This window comes from Grammomys surdaster, unplaced genomic scaffold, assembly GCF_004785775.1.
Source record: "Grammomys surdaster isolate TR1022 unplaced genomic scaffold, NIH_TR_1.0 64, whole genome shotgun sequence".
Lineage (NCBI taxonomy): Eukaryota > Metazoa > Chordata > Mammalia > Rodentia > Muridae > Grammomys > Grammomys surdaster.
The window spans coordinates 13,524,209-13,541,199 of NW_021604566.1; the positions used below are offsets into that span (position 1 = coordinate 13,524,209).

At 43.6% G+C, this 16,991-nt stretch overlaps 1 protein-coding gene across 1 annotated transcript in view; it reads right to left on the minus strand.

Annotated features, from left to right (window-relative positions):
* The window catches only part of Sulf1 (sulfatase 1), a 133,544-nt gene that overhangs the window by 52,321 nt on the left and 64,232 nt on the right, over positions 1-16,991 (minus strand). Inside the window, exons 3-5 of the mRNA XM_028769232.1 lie at positions 15,940-16,013; positions 15,394-15,624; positions 6,838-7,077 (exon numbers count right to left, since the gene is read on the minus strand). Coding sequence (XP_028625065.1) covers positions 6,838-7,077; positions 15,394-15,565 — 412 coding nt within the window. The 5' untranslated portion in view covers positions 15,566-15,624; positions 15,940-16,013. The remainder of the gene's footprint in view (positions 1-6,837; positions 7,078-15,393; positions 15,625-15,939; positions 16,014-16,991) is intronic.

Below are 16,991 nucleotides of genomic sequence, written 5' to 3' on the forward strand. Positions count from 1 at the left end.
AGAGAGAGAGAGAGAGAGAGAGAGAGAGAGAGAGAGAGAGAGAGAGAAACAAAAGATGCACAGTATGCTAGTTTCTTTGCTGGAGGAATGTTTTCTTGTGGATTGTGTAAGTGAACCGACCAGGCAGTCCACCTACCCAGTGTCTGTAGTTTGATGATCCTGCGTAGTTCCCAATCAGGCTGATGAGTGCAGGACAGAATCTCAGGGGTTTGCCTGTGTGACACTTCTGACTTCCTCCCCAGAAGGAATAACTTGCTATTAGAAGCAGAGCAGACCCCTGTTCCCACCAGTTCTGAGTTCAGAAAGGGACTGCTCTGGGAGCTTGTGCCTAACATGCCCTGCTCTCTTTGCCTTCCTCCTCATCCCGAGGGTTCACTCCGCTTTTCTGTCCATTCATTTCCAGAGTTTTGTAAAAGAGCACAGCAATCGGACTGCGTAGTTGAGAGCAGCTTCCCAGGCGCCTCCTTCCTACACTGCTCTGAGAGCATAGCAATCGGACTGCGTAGTTGAGAGCAGGCTTCCCGGGCGCCTCCTTCCTACACTGCCCTGAGAGCACAGCAATCGGACTGCGTAGTTGAGAGCAGGCTTCCCGGGCGTCTCCTTCCTACACTGCTCTGAGAGCACAGCAAATCGGACTGCGTAGTTGAGAGCAGGCTTCCCGGGCGCCTCCTTCCTACACTGCTCTGAGAGCCTGCTTGGGACAAGCATAGTCTGGGGTGCTGTGTGAGCCAAAGAGCCTGAGCAAGAGGCACAGCACCTAAAGCAGTGTTTGACATATACTGGGGCCTCTCACACGATCCCACGGTCTAAGTACTTTACCATTTTGTGGTGGAAGGACGCCTTGCTCTATAACTTACTTTGTAGAAACCATGTCTCTCTCCTGTGGTTTCCATTTTCCCTAACTGATTTCCAAACCTTTTTTGCTGCTTTCGATGTGCTCCACCTTCAGAGTACTCATGCCTTGCTCTTCCCTCATGGCTGGACTTTTTAGGTCACTCTGTAGCATTTCTAGCCATTACCATGGTGATTGCCCTTTTCCTTAATCCTGCCCTTATAAATGACTCCTTCAAGTCTCTTAATAGTCCCTGCGATTGCCTTCAGAACTGCCTCCAGGTTTTCAGTGTCTTTGTGTTAATGGAGTGTGAAAATGTACTCAGGATTCCAGATGCGCTGTTGCCCACCACATTCACTGCAAGAGAGCCCAGCCCAGGATGCAGCACCCAGCACTGGCAATGGAACTTACTCTCATCATTTTGTAGCCATTGGCCATCCGGACTCATCTTTATCAACCCCTGGCTTCTTTGGATATGACATTTCTTGGCAGTGCTCTACAAATCTATCTAGGCTTCCAATCACTCTGCTCCATGCATGCTACTCACCTACATCTCTCTCTAAGTGAACTTGATTTTCAGGTCCATATTACCATGTCAATAGCTTGAGTATAAGTACTGAACTATTACCATGTCAATAGCTTGGGTATAGGTACTAAATTTTCTCTTTCCTTTGGTGATGGCAATTCAACTCAGCTAGTGCTATCAGAGTTACCCAACGTCAACCTGACTTTCAGAACTATTCTTTTCCTTTAGACATCACTACTTGCCTTGACAGCTATTTAGGGCAGTGGCTGAAGCTGGAAGATGGGGAGATAGGTAAGAAAGACTAGGTTATAACTGTTAGTGTGTGTTTGTTTGTGGGGTGGTGTTAAATGACTTCTGCCTAGGATAACCTATTACATTAGAAAAAATGCATTCACTGAAGAAAATCCTTCTCTCTGTTACATCATAGTAACTATAAAATATGTCATGCTTAGAAAAATTGAACCTTATTTAGCGTAGTGGCTGATGTCATGGACATTTGATACCCACTACAGTGTTTTTGTAGTGACTATGCCAGAATTGAGAACTGTGTTAATTTGTGATTTACACATCTGTATTTATGAATTTGGTTTACTCAAATGGACTGGCTGCATCCTGAAGAATGAACTCTTGTCTTTTTATACCCCAGAGTCTGGTGCACTCCCAGTATGCTGTGGGCCAATAAATGGATGTAACATCTCACGTTTCTGTGCCTCACAAAAATCTACATCATCATCATCCATACAAATGAGAATATTAGCTTGTTTTACCTTAGAAAACTCTAACTTAATGAATTCCTTTATTAGAGAGTAAATAAACAAGCTTGCTACAAGTCAAATAAATCTGTAAAAAGACACAGAATGAGGACATAGGTAACTTTGTGTAAATCAATTTATCACAGAAAAAAATGTACAGCAAAGTCAAGTACAGTGCTGTGTGTCTGTAGTGGAGGCTGACATGGGAGGATCGCTTGACAATGGGAGTTAAAGACAAGTCACGGAGCACAATGAGATACCAACCCACAATTAATTAATTAAAAATTTCATTGCAGATTTCTTCCACTTATAGCATGAAATAGAACAGATGTGTCAAAAATGTAGCTCATGTGATTTCCTATACTGTTTATAACTGTATTTTTAACAACGTAATTGAAAGAATCAAGGTAATTTCAGCAAGCATAGCAGACCTGCAATAATTTTGGACAGGAAAGAAAACTATATGTCAGAAAACTGGCCTGAGTTTTTCAAACAGATTAAGGGCAGAGAGAGGCATAGCCATGGCCCTTTAGCTTTGCTTTGGCTTCTTTCCCTTCCATTCAATGCAGCCTCTTAAGCGCGGATGATTTTTCTCTTTAACCTTATGATTTGGGGCTAAGTTTTATACTAACATCTACCCCATCATAATTTTTAGCAAACTTCAGGCAGAACACTTGCGTTTTTGTGACGGAGAGGCCATGGCCTTTCTCACTTCATTCCCCAGGACAGAGCGCAATAGATGCGGCCCTGTGTTTTTTCCTTCTTGGACGTTTAAGCTCTCGTGAACTCACATTTTCCATGAGTAAAGTTAGAAACATTTAAGTTACAACCAGTCCAAAAATATGCCTATGTTCTGAAAGAGGAAAGTTATGTCATACAAGGGTAAATATAATACTGGATCAATTCATTTCATTTAAATCCATGTATTCTGGATGCCTCCCAAAATAAGCCTCTTAGTAATTTGTCTTCTTGGAGTTGTTTTTTTGTAAGACTTATTGTCGTTTTGCTCTAGATGGAGATTCCTGTGTCACATTATTTTAGTTTCCCCTGTTATTCTAAAGTCTACAGTTAAATATTCCAAATAGTATGTTCATAATTAGGAAAGCAGCAACCAATTATACATTATTTTCCTCCACTGGTTTAGTGTCTTGTAGACAATTATGTTGGTTTACAATCTTCTCCCCCATTCCCTTCATTTTGCAGCCATGATTCATGGTTAGATTTGTCACAATGATTGTTTTGTTTCTTAATTTTCTGGGATACTTCTATCTTTCTCGTCAGATAGAATTTAAAATTACCCAGATCTCTAACCCTATTTGTGATGCTGAGCATCTTATGCATGCTAGACAAATATTCGTCCACTGACCTAAATCCCAGTCCCTGGTAAATGTTATGTTTTCTCTACCCTATGAATTTGGATGGGCCCTTGCTGCCCTGAAAGAATTCCTTATGCATGAGAGGATGATCACTGGCTACGAACTCTGTCATTACCTATGTGTCTCAGTTTTGGAAAGATGTTGGCTTTAGAATCAGCTTTTGTTTCTTGGAGCTGGTCTGCTGTTTCTGGAGAAAAATCTCAAGCTAAAGCAGGACAGCGGGCTGCAGAGAACAACTCACAGTCTTTAAGGGGATGCCTTGTGGTTGGTTCTCATGGGTTTATCACAGACTCATCTCTGCAATCGGAGTAATATTCCAAGCTGGGCCGTGGCCTCCTAAATGTTGGTGACAGCTCTATCCCCAAGAACACTCCTGTCTTGTGGGTATAGATTTACTGCTAGAAAAACAAGAGGTTAGACTCACTGATGACCAGGTGGCACATGTCTATAATGTCAGCATTTAGAGGCTGAGAGGTTAGAGGTCATCCTGTGCTGTAGAACAAACAGACAAAACTCTTCGATGAATGCTTTCTAGTTTTAGCCAACCTAACCCAATGCATCTGAAGTAAGTACTGGAAGATGCTAGGACACCTACAAACACCTACTCACACTGGGGATGCTGCGAACTTTGCAAGGGATTCTTTCCATTTTTGCTTCTGCTATTAGAAAGTTTAGACCTTCCTCATAGCCTTCCCGTATGAATCCACAGCTCATAATTTGTGAGCCAAACTTTGCCATAATGTTAGGTAGGTGTTACCATTTGTTTCTGCCTGCCAGAGTACTCACTGGTCTGCATCCTATTGGGTTCTATGTGTCTGTGAGGCACTTTGACAGGAGAGAATAACATGCACAGAAATATGATCCTAGGGACAAGTGGCTCATGTCTGTAATCCCAGAACTCTGGAGGTAGAGGAGGATGATCAAAAGTTCAAAGTACTGAATTCAACATGAGCCTAGACTATAAGAGACCCCATCTTAAAAGACAAACAAAAGGCTCCTGGAAACTGTGCAGCCAGATATCCTGAAACTGTGTATCCAGATACTCTGGGCTCCTTGTACCATCAAGGGAGGGACTTTTGTCTGTTGACAACCAGTCCTCTTGAGTCCTGGTTTCTTCCTTGGTACCATAGCCCTCCATTGTCTCTTGTAAGAACTAAGTGACATAACTCAAGTTCCCAGGACAAAGTGGGCAAGCTACAGAAGTCCATTCCCTTCTTCACTTTCCTGGGTTATCCCTGAAACAAATCAACACACCCTAGGTGCTGCCCTAAGCCCTACCCTACAGCTCCACCCTTGCGCTCTGGATGTGCTGAGAGCTGAGTCTTCCCAGCCCCACACTCTCTAGTAGGGATTAAACTAGAGGGATCCTGGGAAAGGCAAAGGCACCAATTTCACACGCTTTTCATGAGCAAAACACATTTGGTGGCTACTCAGGAACCAGGTATTAGGGGACTGTTTTAAACCTGCTTCTGAGGTTTAACCGTACACAGCATCTGAAGCCCCTATTCCAGTTATAAAGCATAGCAAAGCACAGCTGCCATCCTGGAACCCTGCACTGATGCTTGGTGGATTTGCAAATTGCTTGAGAGTCCTCAGATGAAAGGTGCCATAAATTTAAACCACTAATGTGAGAAGACACACCAGGAGAGGGTTCCCTCTGTAAGCCCCTACTATCCAGAAGCAAACACCCTTGAGATAGCAGAGGGCTTTCCTCTGTGAACTGGGATCCTCTGATGCCTATGTGGTGGGGCTCCCGTATGCACAATCAACCATTTCACCCATAGATAACAAGATTTAAGTGCCCATGAGGTTTGCTGTAAAGAGGCAAATGACTGTATTCCCCGAGTCTGTTAGGAGAGATTACAGAGATTTAAGATTTAAGGGGATATTTGTCTGAAATTCTTTAGTTTTAAGCTTTGAGGACAGATACTCTGGAGGCCAGAAAATTATTTCCAATAAGCCTTTTTGATGACATCTTGAATTCTTATGACTGAATCTAACTAAGTGGGTCTTGAGGTGGAGAGCCAAAACCCTACCTTTTACTAGACAAATCCTCCATGTGCATCTATGAAGAAATGCTAAGTAAACTGGAAGCAGTATCCAGTGCTTGAACATAAGGGCTTTGAGGAAAATGTTCCCAGGAAGCCATTCTTCTTCATCCTGCTCACAATGGGACACTCAAAAGAGTCCAGTTTTAAAAATCCCAGCTAACCATAAACCTCATTTTGCTGTGCACAGGTTCAGGGTTGGGAGCTGGGACAAGAAAACCGGCTCCTCTCCTGGGGGGAATGGTGAATGCTTGGTGACCATGACTTCAGCTAAAGCAACTGTTCAAGCCCCATTAACTACGTAGGAATAAATGAACATATCAGTAGGGTTCGAAAAGACTGGGTAACTCATCCATTCAGGAAGTCATTTGGCTCATCTACTGGATCCAGGGCTGTTGCATAAGCATTGAGCAGTTCAAAGCAACCCTTGGTAATTTCCCCTGAAAAATCAGAAGAAATTACCCACATCTAAGAAAATCCCCAAGTTTTCTATTGATCCCCTGAGATTTGTGAATGGAATGGAACCTCATTCATGACATTATTATATTCCACCCGCTGGGGGCCCTTGTAGAAATATTTTTATACTGCATCCACTGGAATCCTGGATTTTTTTAAATTTTCTTTTCAATACATTTATTCATTTTATATATGTGAGTACACTGTCACTGTCTTCAGACGTACCAGAAGAGGGCTTCAGACCCCGTTACAGATTGTTACGAGCCACCATATGGTTGCTGGGAATTGAACTCAGGACCTCTGGAAGAGCAACCACTGTTCTTACTGCTGAGTGGTCTCTCCAGCCCAAGTCCTGGATTTTCTATAAGGGATGTCACATTGGTACGTTCTCCTGAGTAGAAACACTTTTTCCTCTGGTGTTAATACTGCTCATCTTTAAAATGTGAGTGTTTTAGACCTCACATTGGGTTGCTAAGAGGAGCTCAGTACCTTTCCTAGGAGTGGCTGTCGCCTGCCGAGCAGGTTGTTAGGAAGTGAGGCCAACCTTGTGTTCCCAGGGCACTTGTTTTTTTTTTTTTTTCCTCACTTCTTGCCTTAATGATAGAGAATAAAGTCTTCTGGAAGCTGCTAGCATGTTCTTGCACGTGACTGTGTGCTCCTTAGATCTTTAGCCTCAGTAAGTTAACCTGCCTCATGGATTCTGTTATAGCAACAGAACTTGGATCAAGGCAGAGATGAGTGAAGCTGGATTCTTCACTGTCGAGTCTCCTGGAACTTCTCAAACATCATACTACCCAGTGCAGTTTCCCTCATCCAAGACTGTGGGGGAAGGAACATCATGCTTTACCTGTTCTGTAGCCGGTGTTGTTGAGATACACAGCAAAGGTCCGAGGCTCATGCATGGCCTGCCACGAGGGAGAAGAGCAGTTCTCATTGTTGGTGTAGACATTGTGGTTATGCACATACTTCCCAGTGAGCATGGACGAACGTGATGGACAGCACATGGGCGTGGTCACAAATGCATTGGTGAAGGTGGCCCCACCATGTTCCATGATCTTTCTCGTTTTGTTCATGACTTGCAGGGAACCTGAAAGGCACAGGTCTGGCACTGGTTAACAAAATGCACCCTGGGGACTCACTTCCATATGTCACTCAGGCATATGTTCCCTCATTTATTAGTTTCCCTTCCTTGTGTGAAGGAGTCTATAACTTGATCAGGTCTCATTTCTAGAACAAAACAAGCCATTTGGGATTCGAACATCTCAGACATTCTGTAGAATAAATAGTAAGCACATTTCAATCTCTCTCCTCTTTAACCACAAAGGAAAAAGCATGCAGGCTAATCGTGTAATTAAAGCTAGACTTTTAGATATGACGAAGACTCCAGTGTCAGCAGCCTTTGAAGATCATGAGCGAACAATAGCTTGATACAGAGAATCAAAACCCTGGCCAAGCATAGGGAAAGCCTAGTAATGCCAGAGTTGAGCAGATACAACATTTTAATTTCAATAATAATGCAGAAAAAAACCCCAAAAAAGCAAAAGATCCTCCAAAAATCTGTGACCAGAGACAGAGGATCGTGAGGAGGGAGAGAGGGAAAGAGAGGTATCTTTGAGGAAACTTGGTGTCCTCTTGCAAGCTAACCAATGTCTATCTGTGTTTCTGTCTGGATAAGACTATTTTGTTATGCCTTTGGATGGTTTACATGCCATTTTTAAGGTTAGTTTGTCTTCTTGCTCAATCTCTTATGATCTTCAAAGGCTCCTGACACTAGAATCCTGAAAAGTATGTGCATGAATGCAAAATAGTTCAGTCTAACTTTAAGGGTGAGGTGAAATGGTAAGACGAGATTTCTAAGGAAGAAAAATAATCTGCTCCACTCAGTTGACTGCTGCTGAAACAAGTCCACCTTTTGCAGAAAGGCACAGGCCAAATGCTGTAGTCTTCTCAGGACTTGTCAAGAAATGTACTGCACAGTGCTCCAGTGAAGCCCATTGCATTTGAATCTAGGAGCCTCAGATTTCTAACAGGTGGTGCTCCTTCCAAAGAAAGGAGGAAAGACTTTGGTTTCCAGCAAGGAAGGAAAATGGAACCAAACAGAGGCAAATGAAGACAGGCTGCAGTTTGCCGAAGTCCTTCACCTGAGCGTTTTCTGTTCACACGGCGCACAGGACAAGAGTGAGGGCTTCTAACTGTGGCTCATTAGAACTTAAATATGCTTTTGTGCAGGGTGCTTCTGACTGTTCCCCCTGGTTATCTTCTGGATATCAAGCACCTTTTCTTAGTCCCTGACATATAGTGCACACCCACGTTAGGCTGAACATTTTAGAAGCCTCAGCTTTCTCTGACAATTTCCCTGAGCGTAACTGCATTATATATTTAGAAAGAAAGAAAGAAAGAAAGAAAGAGAGAGAGAGAGAGAGAGAAAGGAAGGAAGGAAGGAAGGAAGGAAGGAAGGAAGGAAGGAAGAAAGAAAGAAAGAAAGAAAGAAAGAAAGAAAGAAAGAAAGAAAGATTCTCTGTAATTCACAGAGCGGACTGGGATAAATGCTTGACAGGAAGTCTGAGATGACATGAAAAGAGAAAGGAATTGTCAGGTGTGTGGGAGCAGTGCATTGTTGTGGACACAGGGAGGACAGCATGGCTGAGGCTCTGGTGATGGGAAGAGCAGTAGAGCTCTGTGAACGTCAAGGAATATGGAGCATTTTCTCGATGACCAGAGAAGTAGTGAGAACAGCTTAGATGCTAGACAGACATCCTGGGTCTGGTCAGAGCCACACAATAAAGGCAGAGTCGGGTCTTAGTTACAGGCACGAGGAATGTGATGAGGCAAGCTTTGAGAAGCGCTGCTGCAGCAGCGATGGTGTCCACATTAAAGACCACAGAGAAAGGGCTGCTGACCCCATCCTGCCCTGCCGGGCTTAGCACTCAGGGTCCCAGAAGCAGAGTCAAGGGAGGCTGTAATTTATGGGAGAGAGCTGAGTTCACTAATGGCTCAGACTTAAAGCACTAAGAAGGAACCTGGAAAGGGACTGGTTTCATGGATGATGCAGAAGTAACTGAAAAGAATGAGCCTCACTAAAGATCAAAGAGAAGTCCATGGCAGAAGGGGATGCCTTTTACTTCGTGTTGGGTGATCATAGACAGGAAATGTCTTGAACATGAATATGAATAGAAATGAGAAAGTTGAAAGACTTCCAAAGATATGTCCCGCCCTCCTCTTCTCTCCTGTTTAGGAGTATGTGGTACTCATTTTCAGGTAAGAAAAACAGCAGGCTTGCCTAATAGTTTATTTCAAAGAACCAGCTCTCAAAGTTTCCTTTATAAGTCTTTGTTTAAAAAAAAAAGACCGCAGCTGGAGACCATCACCAGAGGTCCTCTGTCCCCAGTGGCCACCTCCTGCTTACAAACGCATTTGGACTGCAAATGTGGGCTGGGATGAGAATCTGATTGAAAGTCATAATAATATGAAAACTGGGGTTAGATTTTCATTATCCTGGTAAATAGTTACAGGAATTGCTCAGCCAGGATTCCCCTCTCATAGCCACAGTCTTGTTGTTAATTATCTGATCTATGTCACCATCCTAACCAACTCCTCCAGCAATTGGCTAGCAGATCAGGGCTAGGGACGAAAACTCACTTCTAACAGCTCCCGTATGCTGAAGCTACTTGGTGCTGGCCCACACTTGGACAGATTTTGAGGTTATGTGTTCAAGGCTGGACACAGAATTGAAGAAACCAGGAGCTGGAAGAGACTTGGGTGAGCATCCTTCTTATGGTGATCTAAGAGGCTTAGACCATTTCAGTTCCAAGGCTATAAGATGGATTAAAATGGGATGTAACCTCGACCAACTTTCTTCCAGGCGCTTCATGCCCACTTGATCCTAACTGTAACCCTTTGTGCTGTGGCTGTCAATGATGTTCTGGATGCTGCTGAGCTGCACAGCGTTAGACCACATACCTAGGGCTACACAGTCTCAAGCACTCAGCCTCAGAAGCTGTGCTCCTAATTTCCAGGTGGCCTGGGTATCGGCTATGGTGTGGATTCTTTCAAGGCCTTGAAACATGAACAAAGCCCTACCTGCACTCTCATCTTCTGCTTCATCTGGCCTTAGGGAGAAGGCAGCAGACCCCAGTGCCTGTATCCTACCTCTCTGGAGCCATTAGTACTATGGCAGCAGAGGTTTTGGGGTGGGGGGAGTCTTGCAGATTGGCCTTCCATAGCTGACAGGCATGTGCTCAGCAATGGCTGTCTCTAATAGGGTAAATTCTGGGAATACATAGATGATAGAGAACAGGGATTTAAGCTGCTTCTTTCAACTAGCACTCTCCTGGAGAGAAGCACCAAGCATTTTCCTCTTGCTTTTAGCTGTGCATAGATTAATGATCGTCAACCACACAGCCTTACATTGCTATCTACTTCTGCTGATTGCTCCACTGATTGTCCTTGTCAAATTTTACCGAAGCCTATCACACCCTGTAACAAAGCTAGGAGTGCACACTGTTAATCTCAGTACTCCAGAGGCAGAGGTATGAGGGTTGTGAGTTCGAGGGCTGTTTGGCTTACATAACAAACAAACAACATCCAGATGTTGCCACAGATCAGCCTGAGCAACTCAACAACATCCAGATGTTGCCAGATTGGCCTGAGCAACTCAACCTCTCTGGGTTTGTAAAGAGGAGAGCTCCTCACTCATTCCCAGGGCTGTCAAGAAGCAAATGTTTTGCTGCTATGATGGGCTCTCTTGATGCAGGAAAGTTGTTGCTATGGCTGCACAGTTGGCACTCCATGTCTGTGGGCTCCCCATTGGGGCCTTCAAACCAATTACAGATTGAAAGCACTCAAAGATATTAAAAGGTTCCAAAAAATTCAATAGACCAAAAAGAATTTGTGTTCTGAACATATGAAGACACTTTACTCTCCATCATTGTTCCCCAAACTGTTCACAGCATAGCAAGTATTAATAAAATATTTGCATGGTATTGGGGATTGTGAGCAATTTAAAGTAAATGGCAGGATATGTATCCCATTTTATATGTGGGATTTGAGTATCCACTATGTTTGGTATTTGCTGGAGTCCTATATGAATTAGTTTTCTGTTGTTGAGATACAATACCATGGCCAAGACACTCAGAAGGAATGGCTTATTTCATCTTATGCTTCCAGAGGGATAAGAGTTTAGCACAGTGGAGAAGCAGCAGGCGTGGCAGCTGGAGCAGGGTTCAGAGGGCTCATATCCAGTGTTCTGCAGATGGCAATTGCCCTCTGCTCACTGCAACCCAAGCACATGCTTGCCAGTGTCATAGCTTTTTGATTAGGGAAAGTTTGTTCTAAGTATTTAGGTAACCTATCTAGTGCAGCGTGATTTCTCATGCTGTTATCACCAAAGAATTGGATCCTCAAAAACAATCATTCCCATATTAAACATGAATGTATTGATATAGTGAATATTTGAATCTAAAAACACAAGAAAAATTATAAGGCAGATATTTTTTCTGTCAAAACTATTCAGTGGAGTGGGGTGGGGGTGAAGGGGATTGGGGTGGGGGTAGAAAACCAAGATGTTTTCAGCTAAAACCTAAAGAGAAAAACAAGTTGGGAAGGAGAGAAACCAGAAAGATAATAAATCTGTCTGGAATGTCTCCAAGTCACTAAAGCTCCCTGCTCCCTTCCCCTAACAAAGAAGAGCAAAGGCCCTTAGACACTGAGACTGGTGGGAATGAGAGGCTTGCCTGCAGGCTACACAGACACAGTTCACATGTGCAGCAGCAGATGTGAGAAGCTCACCTGGCCTTTGTCTTTTCAGATTCCACACTCACTCGAGATGTGGGTTTGTAGAGCTCTCAACTGACTGTGCAATGTGGACAAGGTGGGAATATTGAGAAGTGGCAGGCTCTTGGTACAGGTGTTGGGAGGTGAAAGGGAGTGAGTGGAGGTAGCTATCCTGAGGAGTCAAACACCTAAGGTAATAGCTGAAGTGCCTCTTGGGAGGTAGCCTGGGACTATCTCAGAGAAGTACAATTCTCACTCTTCAGAATTAAAAAAGAGAAAAAAGAAAGAAAAAGAAAGAAACGAGCAGCATTTTAAAGTCTTGGTCTTGAATAAACTCAGTACTTGATACTTGACTATGTAGCCTCAAGTTCACAGAGATCCACTTTGCCTCTGCCTCCTGAATGATGGGATTAAATTCATGTGCCACCATGCCTGGCTTGGTTTTTTGTTTTTTTTTAAAATGTGATGGACAAATAACACATACTCATAGACTAACCCCATAGCTTGCTGCTTTAAATAGGCAAAGTATCTCCACATACACATGGCTTCAATCCATTTGTGATCGGAGGGAAAGTATGAACCAGTAGGGTAGAGTCAGCTCAAGTTCTAAGAATGTGGCAACGCCAGGCTGAGATCTATGTGGATTGGTCCACAGTGGTTTGCTTCTCAAAGTGGGGCCAAGGAACTATTTGGGAGAGGGTGAGCATCTATTCTCCATCTTGTTCACTTAAGTTGAAGAACTCAGAGTTTCTCAGGTATTTCAAAATGTCTTCCTTTTGATGTGTAAAATATTTTAAAAGTGCAGGCTAGAGCAGAATGACTCACATCCAGTTTTATTAAATCTAACAAAGCCGAAGTTGTCTCCCTCAACACACACGCACACGCACGCACACGCACACGCACGCACACGCGCACTTGTGTACTTCAGTCACAATAAAGCACAGATGCTCTTGGTGATTTGTATCCGCAGAAGCAGCCATTGTCCTGAGCTTTACACTGATCAGTTCCTCTGGGAAAAGGAATGATACTGCGGGGTGACGGGGACAGGATGAGAGAGGACGGAGGCAGAGCGCACAGAAAGCACTGCAAGAAGCTGTCAGATAACACATAGTTTGCTTTTATAAATGTCTTTTAGTCCTTATCTTAACTGCAGGACCTATCCTGTTAAAAGTAAAATCAGGGGTTTCTTAAATTCTGGAGGAAGCCAACACCAAGTCAGGGGGTGCTGAATTGAGTCATGAGCATGCGCCGCACAGGTCGCTTCCTGTGGTGCTGACTGCTGTCTATCCAGTCGCTGTGGGCGGGAAGACACAATTTATTCACAGCAGCGCAGACCAGTGCTCTCTGGAACCACATGTAAGGTTCTAGCACTTTCCTTAATGAATTCCTCATGTGTCTTCCTCTCTTTACAAAAGACTAGTTTATTTATTTGCCCTTACAGTTGAGGACAAAGTGAATGAGTGTCTCTCCTTCCTAGCTTTGCTCTTTAAACACAATTACAGCCCTGCTCAGTCTTTGTCGTTCCAGATAGGCTCAGGATGGTCTCATTCTTTCCAAATAAGACAAATAATCTATTGAAAACTTCATAATTTTTAAAGCATTTTTCTAAGTGTGCAGCAGCTTTTCTAGAGGCTCAGCAGCCAACTGCCTGAAGCCTTCCAGGAAAAAAGATTACTGAAGTAATGGCATACTAGAGCAGTTGACTGACAAACTACATGTAAAAGTAAAAACCAAAATAAATCCCAATTCATTAATATCACAGTGAGATCGCATCTCACACAATGGGCAAACAACAAACACAAAAGCAAATAGACAGAGAAATGATACGTGTCAGTAAGGACCTGAACGAATTTTCACACTAGAGCACAGAGGATGTAGGGGATGTAAAAACAGTGTGGTTGCTATGGAAAACGCTGTTATTTCTCACCATACTAAAGATGAAATTAAAATGTGATAATTATATATTAAAGATAATATAAAATATTAAAAATTTAAAAACCCATCCATTGATCTCACTTCCGGGTATGTTTTTCTTTGCAAAAGAATTGAAAAGGACCTCGTGAAGACCCTTCTGCAAGGATGTTATAGGCATTAGGGAAAATTAAATCAGACTTGAGCCCTACATTTTCTTGCCCTAGAAGTGAATGAATGGGTTTTGAATATGAATGAACAGCCAGGAGCATTCATCATAAAGCCGCATGTGCATGGCCTTTCATTCTGGCAAAGACCCTGAAAATCAATATACTTTTTCATTTTTTAAATATAAGATGAGAGAACAGACTCAACAATGCCCCCCCCCCACACACATTGGCCTTTAGTACATTAGCTCCCAGCTGAACCCCAAGAATTAACTTTGTTGTGATTCCATGGTCTGATCCGCAAGACCAAACCTTAGGAGCTCCTCAAACCTCACAAAATCCTCCCTATAGTCAAATTGAACAACACAGGTAGGCTCATTTGATCAATGCCCTGGAGCAAAGGATGGGGGATACAGCAGTGGAGTTGGGGAGTAGTAGTGGCAGTCTGCAGGATGAACTTTGTGTTTATCTTGGGGTACCCAGGGAGATCTTGGCTATGGGCTTACAAATAAGGGCCCAGGGCTAGGCAGTTAAAGATAGCAAGAGGTTAGAGGTGAGCTGAAGCCACTAAATCTTTGCACGCTTCATTTGAGTGCTCTTGAATAAACACAGGATACACAGTTCTAAAAGTACAAACCCAGTCATGGTGAGTTACTGCACGGATATGTGGAACACTTACATTTCAACTACCTATGTTAGGTCTGCTCATGGTGGTGCATGCCTTTAATCCCAGCATTCAGAAGGCAGGGCAAGTCTCTCTGTGTTTGAGGCCAACTTGGTCTACATAGGAAGTCCCATGGCAGCCAGGGCTATATCCTGAGATTCTATCTCGAATGAATGAATGAATGAATGAATGAATGAATGAATGAATATTTGAGCCCACTCACCTACAGTTCTATAGGTACTTCAGCAAGCTATGAATGGGTAAATCACTCTATAACTAACCACTGAAAATTGCATGACTCAGTCTTCTATATACATTCAGAGAAAGTCACACTCTTGTGAACTTTGACATACATTACTCACATATTTCATAAATTAACTTTGTTCCTTCTTTCCACTTTCTTCTTTTCTTATTGGTACAGGGTCTAGTGTGTCTCAGGCTGGCTCCAACTCACTATGCAGTTAGTTAAGGATGACCTTAAACTCCTGATTCTCTCATCACTAGTTTCCAAGTTCTGAGATTACAGGAGTGAGCTACCATTCCCTTGGCCCAGAGTTTACAAAGTACAAGATCAAGCCCTCAACTTCTGTGCTTTCCCAGGCTTATCCCAGGCTTCCCACCTTCTTCTCCTGGTTCTCTTTTTTTTTAAAAAAGTTTAAAAGTGTTCTTTAATACCATACCAGTATGTATGTAATACCAGAGAAGTAGTATCAAAGCAAATCAAATAGTTTATGACCTGTATGAGTTCAGTGTGTAAACCAGATGATTGTTAGCAGAGGCTAGCAAAGCACCAATCCTCAAAAGGACCACCGATACCTCTGATACAGGTGAGGCTCTGGAAAGCATTTGAATCAAAAGAGACCGACAAGTCGAAAAGTCAGGTTCTCACCCAGCTCCACATCCTGGTCGTCGGTGAGCACAAGTATAATATTGGGTCTGATGTTCTTCCGTTCCTGCTGGACCCTTCCTCGAAACCTCTGGGACCGCACAGTGGAGCACAGGCCTCCAAGCAGCTCTGCGCCCAGCACAGCCAGCAGCAGACTGCAGCAGGAATACTTCATTGTGCTTGGTCCGAAGTTGCTAAGTCCTTGAAACGCCTTGGCTGGCTGGGTTGTGGGAGCTGGGGTGTAGGGAATGGGGGAGGTGTCAAGAAAAAAGAGGAAAGTGGGGGTGAAAACAAAATCCAAACCTAAACAAGGTTGTAGCAAAAGGGCTGCAAATAAGCCAGAGCTAACAGGCAGGCTGGCAGGACAGGGCTGTGTGTGTCACAGGTAGCAGACCGTCACTACCACTGGTGAGATTTTAAGTACTTGGTTATTTGCAAAATCACCTTTGTCCTTTATTCTCCATCCAACTTCCCCGTTTCTACCCACTGCTAAAGTGTAATCTGTAGCACCAAGCTCAGATGTAAACGCTTTCTGACAAGAGCTAATACCTTGAATTAGGTATCCTGGGTGAATAATCAATTTCTAGATTCAGAGGTTTTTCAGAACATCTGCAGATGGAGTCCTAGAAAAGAAAGAGCGAAAAATACAAAGGCAGCATCAGTTAAGGGTTTCAAAACAGGCTTTTGATCTAAAGTAATGTCTTGAAACGTGGATTTTTTCCTTCTCTTCTGTAAAAGGCAGAGTGGGTAACACACAGAACTGCTGATCAGTGACTCCGATAGCATCTCCACTTCCTAAGCAGCTGCACAAACAGTGACCCGTGCATCTTTAAAAATTCCCAATGAGACTGATGGATGAGAGGAGCCGGCCATTGGGAAGGTGCACCTGCGTGGGAGAGCCTGCATGGGAGAGCCTGCGTGGGAGAGCCTGCGTGGGAGTGGCTGGTGCAGGACATGCTAGGGGAGCCTTGATCACCAGCATCCCTCATTGATTCATTATCTAAGAAGAATAAAATGCAAAGCTGTCTCTTGTCGTCTGCATCATGTCACTCACTAGCCAGGAGAGTCATCTCTGCTGACAAGGACTTTTTAACAAGCATGAGGCAGAAGCACCTTTTCCAAGCCCAGGAGAAGCTCCTAACTGTCCCCATCAATCACCAGAGCAAAGCACTTGACAGCAAGGCTGATCCTGTTCAGTCCTTGGCTCTCCCAGTGGCACCTTGGATGACAGTCCCCTCCTGCTGTCAGTTGCCAGTCTGACTGTTGTCAGGACAGGTTTCAGAGCAGCTAGCACAGGCGTTGGCTTTGCTGCTATGTATCTAACCAAGCCGCAGAATGAGATGTCTGATTGGCTCTGAGGCTGCTGGCGAGTGGCTGCCCTTCCACAGTAGAAATAAATAAATGAAATCTGGAGGGGAACATAGCAGAAATCTTTGTAAAGCTGCACAGGAGACTTCTGAAAGGGTTGGAGAACATCCCGCCACTTCAGAACACTAATCTGCAGAAAGCTCATCTCTCAGACTTCTGAAAGGCAGCAAAGGGCTCTTTTATTCCCCCTCCTCTGTTATGCCACAAAAGCTTTTCATGAAACTAATTAGCCA